Source organism: Chenopodium quinoa, unplaced genomic scaffold, assembly GCF_001683475.1.
Source record: "Chenopodium quinoa cultivar QQ74 unplaced genomic scaffold, ASM168347v1, whole genome shotgun sequence".
Classification (NCBI taxonomy): Eukaryota; Viridiplantae; Streptophyta; class Magnoliopsida; order Caryophyllales; family Amaranthaceae; genus Chenopodium; species Chenopodium quinoa.
Window position 1 is genome coordinate 541,355 of NW_018745587.1, and position 16,930 is coordinate 558,284.

The following is a 16,930-nucleotide window of genomic DNA, read 5'->3' on the forward strand; positions in this document are numbered from 1 at the left end:
AATTTATCTAGTATCTACACACTAGTAATTAATATTGTAAAACTTATTTAATTTCAAGACAACGCAGGGCAATCAAAACACAAAAATAATCTTACTGCAACCTAATGACCTAGCACACAAGACTTACTACTATTGAAGTAAAAATTTCCCTTTGCTCGCTCAATGATCACCTTATTATGCCGCTATACACCACCATGGCCAGCCACCATTGATATAATACTAAACACGAACCTACACAAGACACAAAAATAGGCATCGATCGACTTACAATTTGCGACCTTTCCCCTAGGGCAGTAGGGCCTAGGTTACAATTTTACACTTCTGGGAGTAGTCCTTAATTACTCCACTTGTTATTGGCTTTATTAAATCAGCTTTACTCTACTGTATAAGAGTTTCGAAACAGACACAATTTGTGCACCTAATGCAAATCTTACCTTCTTAGGATACTTATTCACATAATCACAAAAGCATAGGGATTTGCAGTGCCAGTGTTACTTCCCTTACATATGTGAAATATACATGTAACAAAAACATAAGGTCCTGCCATAAAATTATATCTAAATTCTAGTACAAAGTAATATTGTCAAACTTATCAACACATATAAATTAACTAAATCTTATTGCAAGCTAAAGAAAATAACACACAAGACTACTACTGAGTTCTCATTATGGCCTAGTGAATCATTGACTAATATAGGATTTGCATAAACCTTGTGCTAGCCGATTCCATGATCAGTAATCGACTTATCAACACTATCATGGCTGCCATCGATAAATTAATAAACACGAACCTACAAAGAGAATGGGATCTATCGACTTATTACCAATTCACCACATTAGTTTTTACTAAGGAGCTAATCTGGAGGGGGCCAGAAAATCTTGGTGAATTGAGCAACCTCTTTCATACCAGAATACATTTTTAAATCTTGTAAACTATAAAACCCCAAATAATCAGCAAAATATTGTAAAATGTCATAATCATCATCTATTAAATTTTCATCTACGCTAAAGAACAGATGAATGCGTTGTGGACCGAAGGGATGAAATGGCAAAATCAAATAGTTACCTTTGGACCAGCCTAAACCTTCCGCCGTAATAGAGAAGGTCACATAGTCGGTAGCAAAGAACACACGATCTTCTAAGTTTGTAACAACATTCCAAGTGTATGTCTGATGTTTATTTATCCCAGTGTGAGCCTCCAACATAAAAACATTAATATATCCCTGCTGATCGGGATCACATGAAAGGAAATTATCTTTATAAATTAGATAAAGCCGTTCATTTGATTCAACTAAATACGGCATTAAGAACAAATACCCCAAATCTAATCCTACTGTGATCAAATTCCTTACTTTGTAAGTTGTGGGATCAATCATTATTAACATTGCTTCCTTGGTCGTAGCATAAAATTTACCCTCAAAACTGATAATATCGGAGAAATAAGTGTTTTTGATTACGAATTGATTATTTTCAAGGACAGGATCTGGTATAATACTCCACAAGGCTTCTCCTGGCCTCCACAAACCCAACTTTCTTTCTTTAAACAACCAATACGGTGAAATCACCATTATTACTGTCTTTAGAATTAGTATTCCAACATACAACTGCTTTAGCTTTTCTCGGGTTAGGGAGTAGCATAAAATAGTATGTATTCTTACGTACAATACTAGGTTAGGGAGTAGTTTAATACTGTACTTGGATCACATAGTCACCCCAAGTTAATTTTGCGAAATCAGTCCAAAGACTTAAGTATGCAATGGCAGTTTAGATGGTTTGGTCAATGAAAATACTTGGATGGTATGGTGACATGGTGTTCTATACTTCTGTATACATACTCAGTTACCCACCATTCCATATGTACTAGGCTATGTGTAGTTTCGGAAGCACGTAGTCGGGTTTTATTTTCGAAATCACGGATTCAATTGGCACAGTTACTAAGAGAATTGAGCTAAATGACCTCTAAGGCCAATAAATATTCTAAACATGTACTACTACTAAGAAGCTTAACACGATCTATATGGTTGGCTGTTCACTGCTACGAAGCTTAAACACAAGTAGCTAGCATGAGCCCATCCATGTGGTTGGCCGTTCATTGCATGTGCCCCCTTGCTGCCTATATAATACTACAAAGTATGAAGAGATTGACTATTATTTCTATTTAGCATTTGGCAGTGTTGTTTCCCTTAGCTTACATATGTGAAATATATTTAACAAAAACATAAGGCCCTAACATAAATAAAATTGTATCTGCATTCTATTAATAATCTAACAAGCTAGTTTGTACCCCAAACGATGCACCGGGTTTTTACTTTGAAAATCAACAAATATTATTTGACCTATAAAATATAAACTATATAATTAAAATAAAATTGTAAAATAATAACTTTGTAACTATATAAGTGCTCTCAAATTGATGTGGCATATATTACTTGTGAAAGGTGATGTGACATATATCTAATACATGTGAAGGGTGCCACGTGACACATATTCCGTTTTAAAAACTTTTTTAATACATAAGTATAGATTTAGATATAGATATTGTCAAACTTAGCTTATTTAATTCCCTTCAAATGCACATAAAAATCTTATTGCAAGCTAAAGAAAAATCTAGTAACACACAAAGACCACTACTTCAGAGTTCTCATAATGGCCTAGAAACATAGAGTAATTAACACAAGTAAAAAAAATTCCCTTCCATGAACCTTCTGCTAGCTAGCCGAATCCATGCTCAATGATCAACCTGTAGTTATTATGCCCCTAAACACCACCATGACCGCCATGGATATAGTAATAAGCACGAGCCTACACATGACACAAATAGGGATCGATCGACTTATTAGTTAACTACATCAATTTACTAAGAAGCCAATCAGGAGGGGGCCAGAAAATCTTGGCGAATGGAGCAACCTCTTTCCTCTTGGAACCAATTTTTGAATCTTGTAAACTGTAAAACGCCAAACAATCTCCAAAATATTTTTTACCGGACCACTTTCCTCGTCCTATCTTGTCATCTATTAGATTTTCATCCACGCTAAAGAACCGATGAGTGCGTAGACCGTAGCTGTGATCATACGGCAAAAGAACGTAGTTACCTTCAGGCCAGCCTAAACCTTCCACCGCGATAGAGAAGGTCACATACTCACTAACGTAGAAAACACGATTTTCTATGTTCGAGACCACCTTCCAAGTGCATATCTGTTTATTTTTTTTCCCACTGTAAGTCTCCAACTTACGAACTCCAACAACTCGGGGTCGCTTGTGCGTTTGTAAAAAAAATTCTTTATAAACTACGTAAAGTCGTCCATTCGATTCAACTAAATATGAAATCAAGTCCAAATCGCAGTCCAAATCTAACTTTACTGTGATCAGATCACTTACCTTGTAAGTCATGGGATCAATCATTATTAACCTTGCTTCCCTTGTTATAGCATAAAATTTACCCTCGAAATTGATAATATCAGAGAAAAAACTATTGATGATTACTTCTTCTTCATCTCCATGGTATATGAAAGGATCACAATGGTAATGGAATAAACATATTAATACTCTAGAGGGGGGGGGGGTTGAATAGAGTATGGGCGTTTTTCGCAAAACAGAAAATGTCAAGGCCTTGAGATCAGTTACAGGGCGGAATAAATTGATCTCTGTTTTACAAATCAAGACTTTGAAAACTATTTAAAATAAAACAGTTAGTAAGCAGAAGGTTATAAACGTTTGTTTTGGATTTTGTTAAAACTGTTTAAAACAAAGAACGAAAGCAAGAATAAGGCAAAAATAAAAACAGAAATAAACACAAGGAATTGTTACGAAGTTCAGCACAAAGGCCTACGTCTCCGCCTAGGGTTGTCCAACCCGTAGGATTTTAATGAACTTTTATTTCTTCCCTTAGAGTTCTAAAGCAACCTAGAAGATCTCACTATCTTCTCTTCGTAGTACTTCCCACTACACCTTAAACACTCAAATCCTAGAAATAAAAGCTAACACACTCAAACAACTTTGAGTATTATAGTTTTACTACGAAGTGTATCACTCAAGTATTACAAAGTTTAGCACAAGTGAACACTCGTATTTTTCCCTCACTTTTAAGTAATGAAAAGTAGTAAACAATGAGAGAATTAAAGCTCTTAGAATAGCACAAGACTTCTTGAAAAACTTGGATAATGAAACCGGTTGATCTTCATGCTATTTATAAGGCTTTGAAGCTGACTTTAAAACGTTGCCAGCAGTCTCTGGGTCTTCAACAAACTCCTGAAATTTCGAAGCTTTCAAATTCAAACTTCAAAGCTGCTTTTAAATTCAACGTTTATCTTCCAGCTAGAAATCTGTTACAGCATACTTAGCTTCCTAAAAACCAGGTCAGCAAGCACAAGTAACATCAATATTTATCTTAAACAGAAATCTTATCATATTCAGAAAAATTCAACAACCAAATAAGATAAATAATAAGCTAGATAAATAAATACATTTGACAGAAAATATTATCTTAGAAACATAAAGATAAAATCAGTTACTTAAAGAATAATAAAAACATAAACATGCTTATAGCATAATATACGAATAGGTTAGCAGGATATATTCGAATATAATTTGACAGAATCATAAAATAAGCTAAGATAAATAAACTAAACATATTAGCATATTAAATAAACATTGACTATTCATTTTGACTTCCATCATCGAATATAAAACTAAGTAGGAATATAAACGAAACAACAAGGGAAACAACAAGGTGGAGTCATCAGTATATAATCTCTATAAAAGGATCTGGTATAATGCTCCATTCCGCTTCACCCGGCCTCCACAAACCCAACTTTCCTACTTCAAACAATACCAATACGGTGAAATCATTGTACTTGTCTTTAGAATTATTATTCCAACATACAACTGCTTTAGCTTTTCTCGGGTTTTGTTCATTGTTTCTACCATATTCAAACCAATAAGACTTAGTTATTTCCTTGACATTGCACTCGATCATATCGAAAGATCCTCTAAACAATGAAGGGTGTTCGAATGATGCAGGCAGCGTAAGCAACGGGTTTTCTAGGCACAATATACTCGATTCAGCCCGTTGTTCAACCTTTACAATCCAACCACTTTCTTGGTGTTCTACACCTGAAGGAGGGGGAAATACTAATATATTGCTTCGCGAAAGGTATGCCGTTGTGAAAGGTTTATTGGAGCGACTTTTCGAGTATAAGGAAGAAGGCGGTGGTGGGAGTTTAAGAGGAAATTGAAGAGGTTTCTTTAGGGGCAAGAGCGAAGAGCGCCATGAAGAGCAAACAGAGCGCATCCTTCGAAGCTCAAACTCGTTATCGATGTTATCATCATCGAGGTGTTTGTATATTTCGAACAAGATATCGCTTCGAAGATTTTTCAAATCACTTTGATTTTCATATGCAAATTTATCTTGCCTTCTTCTCTTCGGGGCCATCTTTGATTGTTTGAGGAGACGTTTAGGTTAAACTGAATGGTTGAGAAGGGAGTTCAATGGTTTGATTGATAAAAAGATTGGTGATTATCACTCTTTGTTAATTTTTTACACGGAGTTGGGGTTTTTTAAAGTGTTTGATGGTTGAAAACATGAAGTTTGGATTTTTATGATAGCTGTCATTTAATATACCAAATTATATTATCATCTTTTTTTTCTATGGGATATATTATCATTATTAAAATTATTATTATTTCTACAATTTCACGGAGTATTTTTTATAAACCCTTAAACAGGTTAAAAATAGTAGGTTATTATCAACTCATTATCACATTCCCCTCAAAAAAAAAAAAAAAAAAAAAAAAAAACTCATTATCACATATCACCCTTTTTTTTTAATGCATAAAGTCCTAACACATATTACCCTTTATTTGTTAAGAAACTAAATTTGATTTTATAATCCAAACTTCGGATTATTTAAAAACAATTCATGAATGGTTTAAAAATCCCATATATAGCATTATTAGTATTAACAAACCAAATTAAATTTACCTTCTAAATTGATAGGAATGTGGACATCATGATTGCACCAATTTTATATACTGATTAGAGAATAATACTTTAAAATGTTTAGCAATAATATTGTACTGGTTAGTTGTTTTGATAAATTTAAAATTTATGACTTATGAGATTAAAAAGATACTACCAATATGATTGTTTAAAGGAAAATTTGTCAGAACTACATGCTTAATAGGGGTATTTGAAAACAACTACCCACTAAAAAATTTTATCAAAAAAACTACCCCTAAATTTATAAAGTTAGGGTAGCACTACCCATTTGCATTTTTCGGCGAGAATGTCCGGCACATGGACTCGCTTTTTCAATTTTTTCTCTGAAGAGGATGAAAGAGAGGGAACTCAGTGAATGAGAATCAGAAAGAGAAGGTGAGGGATTCAAAAATGGTGTTATGAAAATGGAATATTTCAGGAAGATTATCATCATGAATAGGAGTAAAATCTGTAAGGGTAGGAAGAAAAAATGGTGTAGAGCTAGAATGTGTTTGGGTGGAAGAGAAGTGAAAAGGAAAGTGATGCTCCTTGAAGGTTATGTCTCTAGAAATGAAAACTGTATGACTGTCAAGATCAAGTACTTTGTACCCTTTTTGACTAGGAGAATATCCAATAAACACACAAGCTTTGGCTCTAGGGTCTAGCTTACTTCTGCCTTGCTTCAAAGTAGAAGTATATCACAAACACCCAAAAACTCTGAGATAGTCCAAGGCAGGAGGATGACCAAACAATTTTTCATAGGGACTACAATTGTGTAAAACACTCAAAGGCATTTTATTGATAATGTGAACTGCACAAAGAATACACTCATTCCAATATTTCACAGGAAGTTTAGATTGAAAGAATAAAGCCCTAGCAACTTCCAATAAATGCTTGTGTTTTCTCTCAACAACCCCATTTTGCTGAGGGGTGTCTGTACAACTTCTGTGATGCTCAATGCCCTTTTTTAAGTAATAAACTTTCATTTCTCCTTCACACAATTCTAAGGCATTATCAGTTCTGATTCTTTTAATGGAAACAGAAATTTGATTCTCAACAAACTTGACAAAATTCTGAAATACACTAAACACATCAGACTTGTATTTCATGAAAAATACCCAGGTCATTCTTGTGAAGTCATCCACAATTGTTAGAAAAAGCTTGCAACCCGTATGTGTAATTTCCCTATAAGGGCCCCAAATATCCAAGTGTAACATCTCAAAAGCTGAACAAGATTTAATACAACTAGACTGAAAGGGAAGTCTATGTTGTTTAGCAATTGGACACAATTGACAGAAAGAATCTCCCAAACTAACAACATTATTAAAAGAGGAAACATACCCTAGCTGTTGAATAGGCATATGTCCCATTCTGAGGTGCCATAACTTTGTCTGACTTATATCATCTGATTTTGCAACTGCAGCTGTGAACTTCTGACTTATAAATTGAATCAAAGAATCTTCCAAGTAGTAAAAATCATCCTTTAATTTACCAAGCACAAGTGGCTTCATTGAAGTATTCTGAAGAACACATGTGTTATCAGTGAATATAGCTGAGCAGTGTAAGTCCATGCAGATCTTAGGAATTGAGACCAAGTTGAACTTAAAATCAGCAACATAGAGAACATCTTTTAGAATAAGCCCTGAATTTAATTAATAATTAATAATTAATAATTAATAATTAATAATTAATAATTAATAATTAATAATTAATAATTAATAATTAATAATTAATAATTAATAATTAATAATTAATAATTAATAATTAATAATTAATAATTAATAATTAATAATTAATAATTAATAATTAATAATTAATAATTAATAATTAATAATTAATAATTAATAATTAATAATTAATAATTAATAATTAATAATTAATAATTAATAATTAATAATTAATAATTAATAATTAATAATTAATAATTAATAATTAATAATTAATAATTAATAATTAATAATTAATAATTAATAATTAATAATTAATAATTAATAATTAATAATTAATAATTAATAATTAATAATTAATAATTAATAATTAATAATTAATAATTAATAATTAATAATTAATAATTAATAATTAATAATTAATAATTAATAATTAATAATTAATAATTAATAATTAATAATTAATTAATAATTAATAATTAATAATTAATAATTAATAATTAATAATTAATAATTAATAATTAATAATTAATAATAATAACTAATAACTAATAACTAATAACTAATAACTAATAATTAATAATTAATTATGAACAATCAATAATGAACAATTAATAATAATTGATAATTAATAATTGATAATTGATAATTAATAATTAAAATATTGCTCAGCTCCTATGGCTCACAAGTCACAATCCAACTTTTCAAAAATAAAACACTTGTGCATTATATGCCCCCTCCAATTCAGAGCTATACTGCATTAGAAAAAATAAAAGAATTCAAAGCTATCAAAGTTCCCTACATTATTACCAGGACTAACATAATGTCAAATACCATAAGCTCAATAACTTCATGAAACTTCAACTCGTGCAAGTTGAATGCAGCATTATCACAAGTGGGATACCTCCATCTCACCCAAGCAGGTGGTGGGAAGAACAAGATTGTATACTCGTGCTTATCATCCAAATGTTGAACATGCACATATGGAACCATATGTTTCTCTTCCTCCTTTTCTGAAGTTATGTGCACTAGTACAAAATCATTCATTTGCGTCGCTCATTTAGGGTGCATTTGCGTCGCTTCTATGAGCGACACAACTGCTCGCGACGCAAATGACTGCAAAGTCATTTGCGTCGCTCCTAGGAGCGACGCAAATAAGTGTTATTTGCGTCGCTCGTTTATAAATGTGCGACGCAAATAAGAGTTATTTGCGTCACTCGTTTGTTAAATGAGTGACGCAAATGACTCTTTTTAATTACATATATTCTGTTATTTACGTCACTTCTTTAATAAACGAGTGACGCAAATGTACTGGTTTGAGAAAGATTATATGAGTTGTTTACGTCGCTTCTTTTTTAAAGAGTGATTCAAATGACAATTTTCATTTTTTTAAATACCAAACATTAAAACAACATTATATTTTGCCATCAATTATATCCCTTCATATAATATAATAGCGCGAGACAAAAAAATTTAAAAATAAAATCAAGTAAAAATTTCGACAGAGTTCCCTTTGTATATTGGCCTACCCATTAATTTGGGAATGACGACACCTTGTATTAACAACCTATCAAATAAGTTTACAGCTTAACAATATTGACATCTTCATCATCTACAACACAAGCACCAAGACCAACTCAACCCAAATGTTGGTAAACCAAATGTGTTCATTTCAAGTCTAAGAACTAAAACAAAATAATCCTATATATAAATGGAATTTGATAGGTTTAAAGCTTGCAGGATCAGAATCTGATTTTCCCTTAATACGAACAAGTCCATAATGGATGTCTACTTCCTTTTTCTCTTGCAAACAATTTAAAGTCACCACCTCCTGTAATCAAATTCAATAAACAATCAGAGATGAGTACTAAGCACCAAATCAACAAAATAAAATTCTTCAATTATGTAAACAACTATAATAAATACTAAGAAGGGGAACAAAGAGCTACAAAATATGCATACATGTCCATCTTATATATTCAATGTTCACTAGAACTAATTTTCAACCCTTTAAAAAACCAGTAAAATGAGCAACAATACATAAAAAAAAAAAAAAATAGACAGCCTGTTAGTGTCTGGCATAGAGCTAGCAACATTTTGCACATTTAAAGATGTAGGTTACAGCCTAAGATTAATAAAGAATCCTCAAAAAAGGCAGAGTACATTGTAGCCAATAGTTTGAAATCCCGAATGGAAGTTGTATGCAAAAAAAGATCAGATTTAATCACATCTTTAATGGAAGCTATCCAATAAACACTCAATCTCAAAGTCGGACAATTGAAAGAGCTGAGGGATCCCCTTGGCATGTTTAGCTTTCTATAACTACACCTTTTCAAGCAGCCAATAATATATAAGAGGTCGAAAAGGAAGAAGAAGGTGAATAGGGTTTAAATTTGTTCTACTTTGGATTCATCGGTATCTACTAAATTAGATACTTGAGGCTTTATCTTGATAGCACAGAACTTCAACTTTCATAGAACTGCACAAATGCTAAATATATAAAGTATAAAGTATTAAACATACAAAGTATACTCACATATAACTTTAACATTTACCATTACCATAGCTTACACATACAAAGCTCAGTGAACTGCATATTTTGTAGCCTATAAAGCTCAGTGAGCCACAACACCAAACACCTATAACCAGTAAAGATTGGCAAAGAAAAGTGAGGAGCCACTATGACCAATTCCATGAATAATATAGTGAGCATATCTGCTACTTGGTGCCAATTTTTTTCCCATGAAGTCAATTTACCCATTCAACTAGGAGAGGAAACAAGAACACCTTATTACATCTTAATCCTATTCAAGAACACCTTATTACATCTTAATCCTATTCAAGAACAATTTTTTCCATGAAGTCAATTACCCTTTCAAGAACACCTTATTACATCTTAATCCTATTCACTTCAGCAACTCAAAAGTAAATTAATAGACATAAGCATAAAGCAGATAATCTGAAAAATAAAATTATAAAATTTGTGTAAAAAATTACAACAAAATAGTAAAATTAAACCAAGTTAATGCAAAATCGAATCCTAAATTCCATCTAGTATAAAAATAGTCAGAATAAAAGAACAGATCTTGCCTTCAATTCGTTGAAATCAACTACATAAATTTCACCAAAATAGAACCAAAATTCCTTAGAATCGAGTATATAAACCCTTAATTTATTTGATTTGTGCAAAATATATATTGCAATTGATGGACCCTAAATTTGAAAACGAACCATAAAAATCTGTTACTAAGAAATCTGCTTGTAATTCTAAAATTTATGCAAAAAAAATAAACAGCAAAATAGTAAATTAAACTAAGTTCATTTACAATTGAACTCCAAATATCTGTGTAGATTGAAAAATAAGATAAAGAGATAAGGAAGTCTTACATTGGATGAAATCAAGCTTGCAACTTCAGCAAAATTAGAGCCAAAATTCCACAATATAATCGAGTACAAACCCTATCTTTTCAAATAATCGAGACAAATTGCTACTAATTTGAACAAATCTCCAACCTCCTTGCTTAAATCTATGTGAAAAATTGAACAAACCCTAAATTCGAAACACAAACTAGAATTCTCTCACAATTTTGTTTGGATTTATGGTGGAAATTTGGTTTTTATTGTTCGAACTTAGAGAGGGGGTTTTGGGTCGATCATTTGCTCGAAAATTAGGGGGTTTTGGCTCGAATTTGCTCGAATATAGGCAATTTTGCCTCACATTTGCTGGGGTTTTTGATTAGTGGTCGAATTAGTAGTTTTTGGGATCAAATTTCTCGAGGTATTGCTGTTGAATTCACTGGTGTTTTTGGGTTGAACGGCAGCGGTGGGTTTTTAGGGTTTTGCTGCTGAAAATATGGGGATTTGGGGGTTGAATTTGCTAGGGGTTTTGAATTTTGAACGGCAGTGTGAGTTAATATTGTATTTTTTTGTATACTGAGTAGACATTTGTGTCACTCATTACAGAAAGAAGTGACGCAATTTAGTTCACATAGTTATTTGCGTCAGTTGTTGATAAATGAGTGACGCAAATAACAAAACTATATGCGTCGTTCCTACTTATATAAGCGACACAAATACAAGTAGGCAAAAATATATCAGAATTTTGCTTCCTTCAACGCTAATGTCCGACGCAAATAACTTAAACTGAAGCCAAAATATCTCATTTGCGTCATTTATATCTACGAGTGACGCAAATAAGGCGACGCAAATGAGCATTTTTCTACTAGTGGTGCTTGAATAACATGAAATAATTCCAATACATGGGATATGCCATCTGCTCAACACCATCTAGCTCACCATAGTCACAGGTCATTAGCACTGGCCAAGTACACATGCAAACTAACCCTGACTTCCACTGACGAAGGTTCTCTGAGGCCGAGGGTAAGCAAAAGGAGAAGTCATATACCCAATGAAGAAGATATTGTCCCCAATTTCTGGCACCCTTTCCCAAATGTTTGTCTTAATTCCTTGGCCTTCCTTCAAAACAAAGCAATACATTGTTGTTTTCTTAAGTTCCTCGCCTAAATTAATCACCTCCTCATTGTTATCCCCACCCGACTTCTCAAGAGGACTAACCTTAATAACCATGAACATAGTATTATTTGTCGGAACCAAAAACACATAGTCAAGCATACAATGAAAATCATCAATGATTAAACAGCTACTGCCATTGATTAATATACGCTAAGGGAGAGCGGAAAATAATTTTATCTTTGGTTCATCAACTCAGTAATCATCTAGATCAACTACACCCACTCGCCACGAAAATAAATCGAAGGCGTAAAATCTCCAATTGAGATAAGCAATGTCAAGTGTTTGCCAATTAGGCTGAAGTGTTTCCTGCAATACTGAGGTATGGCTGTCCTCCATAGCATCAACTCTCCTCCATCGCCGTGACCGACAACTCTGTCAAGCTGATATATAAATAGCTAAATGACTTGATTTGAAAATCCAACCCCCTACAATCTTCTTTGTCTTATACTCAAGTTTAAGTTTATTGTTGTTGCCTTGTTGGTAGGTTTGACAAGCAACCAAGAACTGCAAAGATGTTGGATTTGGCAATCCAATAAATTGAATTCACCAGTAATGGGTGGGTGGGAGAAGAAATAATTGTGGTCCTCCGTTATATTGAGAGGGTTTAGAAGATGAACCTTGTTAAGACCTTGGTCGGACGTCCTAACAAGCCATTGACCATTGGAGTCCAAAGAAGAGAGTAGATAAAACTTAGTTTCTACAAGGTAAAGAGGGTTGTTGTTAGTTGTCGTCGTTCTTGAAGATGTCCGGGACTTCATATTGAATGGGAAGTTCAAAAATGAGGGAGAGATGGAGAACGGATCTCCAAGAACGGCAGACGCTTCAAAGTGGGGGAACGTCGGTTTTGCGATCGAGGTAGTCGACTAGCTTTTCGGATTAAGTCTGGTACGTAGCAAGTCTGCCCAGTTTCTTGAGCGGTGTTCATCTTCGTTGTTGGTGGTACTCACGGAGAAGGTGATGACGGAGAAGGTTTCACCTTCAATGCTAATGGTGTTGGGTTAAATGTGGCTCAAATTCCATAGCCCAACTCATTATATGTTAAGGTTTCTAGAAATTCAAAAATAATCGAGAAACTGATGGAGAATGGTGGAAGAATCCAGAAGCAGTAGTGAATGCTCATGAAATTTCTAGATTTATGTAGACAATTTGAAGAGCTTGTGTGTAGAAAATTATACACACTTCCTCCACCTCCTTACATCACCTATAAATATAAAGTATTGGGCATCATTTGGAGTATGTATCTACTTATCCTCCAATACTCCTATACCTTTATACACTATATGAGTGTCCCTCTATTCTTAGAGAGAATTTACGTACAAATACCGCTCTCTAAGAAATCTATCATGATCGGAGTTTCTACAAACACACAATCTCCCTAATCCACTATTCTTATTAAACCGTCTTCAATGGCGAGACTCAAGTGAGTGTTTTTAGGAGAGAGAGGGAGTATTTTTTGCAATGTACACCAATAAGTTGGTATCTAAACTTAGCAATTCCAAAAGAAAGTTGCTTAGTTTAGATACTCAACTTTAAGACTCTTTTGACAAAAAATGTGGGTCCCTAGTCAATATTCTAATATATTTTGTAATTTATTTAAGTTTTACCTTTTTTCATTTTTCAAACTTATAATATTTGATATTAAAAAAGAAATGGATTTGGTGGGCCATAAATTGAAAGTGATATTTGTATATTTTAGAGATTCTCACCATTGGAAAATTAGACTTCACATAAGTTGTTAAATTGAGAAGGGGGTATAGTATCACCATTGAAGGTAAAAAACAACTTATTTTTTATTTCAATACCCAAACTTGAGTCTCACTATTGGAGGTGATTTTAATTTGTATTACTCCTTTGTGAGTTTCTATAGTGAGAGTTCTTACTCACCCATTCAAGGGTTCTTGTACTCTCCTATTTTTCATATAGTGGATTATTTTCAACGACGCTCGTCGTCTGTGTGTTTTTTGATAATTTTTCCCACGTTAAATATTGTGTGTCCATTCTCTACTACTAATCTCTAATTATCATATCTTATCAATTTATACATCTTTAATTTACTTCCGCTATGCACTCACCCACCCTAACAAATAAATAGTGCTCAGGGCAAAGGTGGTGGTGAATAGGGTTTCATATATTCGATCCTAATGGTGCTCAGGGCGGAGGTTGTGGCGGAGAGGGTTTCACGTTCAATGCTAATGGTGATCAGGGCAGAGGTGGTGGCGAAGAGGGTTTCATTTTCAATGTTAATTGTGCTAAGGGCGGAGGTTGTGGCGCGCGGAGAGGGTTTCATCTTCGGTGCTGGTGACGCTCACGGCGGAGGTGGTGGCGGAGAGGGTTTTTGTGGGGTTTACGGTGGAATCCAGGAGAAGGATGAAGAAGGAAAAAATGAACATTTTTCAAGTTGGTTGATTTTTTTTTATTTTGGAAAGAAAGTTATTTTCTGAAAAGGGAAAGAAGTGCAATATTATAATACATCCTCTTCTGTTATGTGCTAGTATAGCATGAAATAGTTCCAATACATGGGATATGCCATCTTCTCAACACCATCTAGCTCACCATAGTCACATGTCATCAGCACTGGCCAAGTACACATGCAAACTGACCCTGACTTTAACTGACGAAGGTTCTTCGAGGCCGAGGGTAAGCAAAAGGAGAAGTCATATACCCAATGAAGAAGATATTGTCCCCAATGTCTGGCACCCTTTCCTAACTGTTTGTCTCAATTCCTTGGCCTTCCTTCAAAACAAAGTAATAACATTGCTGTTTTCTTAAGTTTCTCGCCTAAATTGGTCACCTCCTCATCATTATCCTCACCCGACTTCTCAAGAGGACTAATCTTAATAACCATGAACAGTGCATTATTTGTCGGAACCAAAAACAGAGAATCAAGCATATCATGAACATCATCAATGATTAAACTAAACTAAAAACAGAGAATCAAGCATATAATGAACATCATCAATTATTAAACGGAACCAAAAACAGAGAATTAAGCATATAATGAACATCATCAATGATTAAACAGCTACCGCTATTGATTAATTTACGCTCAGGGAGAGCGGCAAAGAATTTCATCTTTGGTTCATCAACTCAGTAATCATCTAGGTCAATTACACCCACTCGCCACGAAAATAATTGGAAGGCGTAAAATCTCCCATTGAGATAAGCAATGTCAAGTGTTTGCATCACCTCATATTAACACTTCTACTCTTCTTAATTCTAATTTCTACATTAATGAATAATGAATAATGAACCATGAGTGCATCACCTGATCATTCCGCTGGCATCTCGCATTCACGCCCTCGTTTGACTGCCGCTCGGGGGCCGAATTCTATGGTAGAGAATGCTGTAATAATAATTGGGCCATGAGAGACCTTTTTAAGTATTGCAAAAGAAAGGGCGGACTGCAAATCCTGGAATGACGGTTCGACCCCGTCCTTGGCCTCGGAGAGTAGCGAGCAGCACGGAACTTGAATCAAATCATATTAAAACCATGAGTGCATCACCTCATATTAAAACCATGAGTGCATCACCTCATATTAACACTTCTAGTCTTCTTTAGTAAAATATTATGGTAGTCGTATTTCAAATGACTATTGTAAAATTTTCACAAAAAACGACTTAGCATTAATGTATTACACTTTGGAATTCAAATGAGAAAGTTTTGCATTTGGGTAAAATGCAATGCACTTGATATTGGACATGAATTAATTTGAAAGATTTTGGTTCATGTTATTGTTATATAGGGAACGAACTGATGAGTTTTGGGAGTTGTGTGGGTATATTTAGTACATATTAAATTCTTATTGTTTAAATTAATTTATTGTGCATTGATGACATGACTCTAAGTATAGAAATTATTCCCTTTAATTATACAATTATACTCCTTCCGTTTTTTTTATATGCATCACTTTTTATTTAGGGGTGTTTTTTTTATATATGCATCACTTCTATATTTGGTAACTTTATACTATATTTTATTATCTCTCTCTCTTTTCAAATACCCCACTCAAAATATTTTATCATTTCACTTTCTTTCATGGTCTCCACTTATATTATTAAATAAATCATTCTCTCTCACATGCTATCTATTTTATGACCCACATTGTACTTTTATCAAAATAAATTAATCATCCACTTGCCCCACTTGCACAATATAATATTGAAGCAAATAACTTTCCTAAAACTCCGTGTAAATGCAAGTGATGCATATAAAAAAAACGGAAGGAGTAGTTGATAGTAACCTAAATAATAAAAAAAAAAAGACAAAATTATTTATGAATTGTTTTTTACTTTAATGTTAGATTCCAAATATTTTTCTTTTCTTATTTTTTGTGATTGATTCTATATGGGAATATCATATTGAAACGAAGGTAGTATTATATTTTTCTTGTCACCCGTCCTCCGTAGCAATAACAAGAACCATTAATTTCATATCATTCCAAAACTAAAACTAATCATGACAGGTTCAATTAGCCCTCTACATAGTCACTACTCAAGATAAGAAAAATAAAAAACTTTATCCGAAATTGAGATTAATTGCTACTTATAACTTTATTGCGACTCGCACCGCAATATAACCCAAGCAGATGTATTCCCGTGCTTATCCAAATTTTCAATATCTACATATGGTACTATCCATTTCTCCTCCTCTTCTGTGTGCCGCTTATATATTAAAAAAAAATTCCAGTACATTGCAAATGTCATATGTTTAAGACCCTTTGGCTTACCATATATATATTCATAATTGTTAAAT

At 33.4% G+C, this 16,930-nt stretch overlaps 2 protein-coding genes across 2 annotated transcripts; both read right to left on the reverse strand.

Moving 5' to 3' along the window:
- Nucleotides 1-854: 854 nt before the first annotated feature.
- LOC110716521 lies at nucleotides 855-1,568 on the reverse strand. The gene has a single exon (XM_021895158.1). The coding sequence runs from the start codon at nucleotides 1,566-1,568 to the stop codon at nucleotides 855-857; it is 714 nt and encodes a 237-aa protein (XP_021750850.1).
- A 3,170-nt stretch (nucleotides 1,569-4,738) lies between these two features.
- Nucleotides 4,739-5,431, reverse strand: LOC110716522 (F-box protein At2g17036-like). The gene has a single exon (XM_021895159.1). It carries the CDS (start codon nucleotides 5,429-5,431, stop codon nucleotides 4,739-4,741), a length of 693 nt encoding a protein of 230 aa, XP_021750851.1.
- Between the last annotated feature and the right edge of the window lie 11,499 nt (nucleotides 5,432-16,930).

What these genes read in the sequence shown, in the direction of transcription:
- LOC110716521 (XM_021895158.1), bottom strand. Translation starts at nt 1,568, where the DNA reads ATGGTGATTTCACCGTATTGGTTGTTTAAAGAAAGAAAGTTGGGTTTG.
- LOC110716522 (XM_021895159.1), bottom strand. Translation starts at nt 5,431, where the DNA reads ATGGCCCCGAAGAGAAGAAGGCAAGATAAATTTGCATATGAAAATCAA.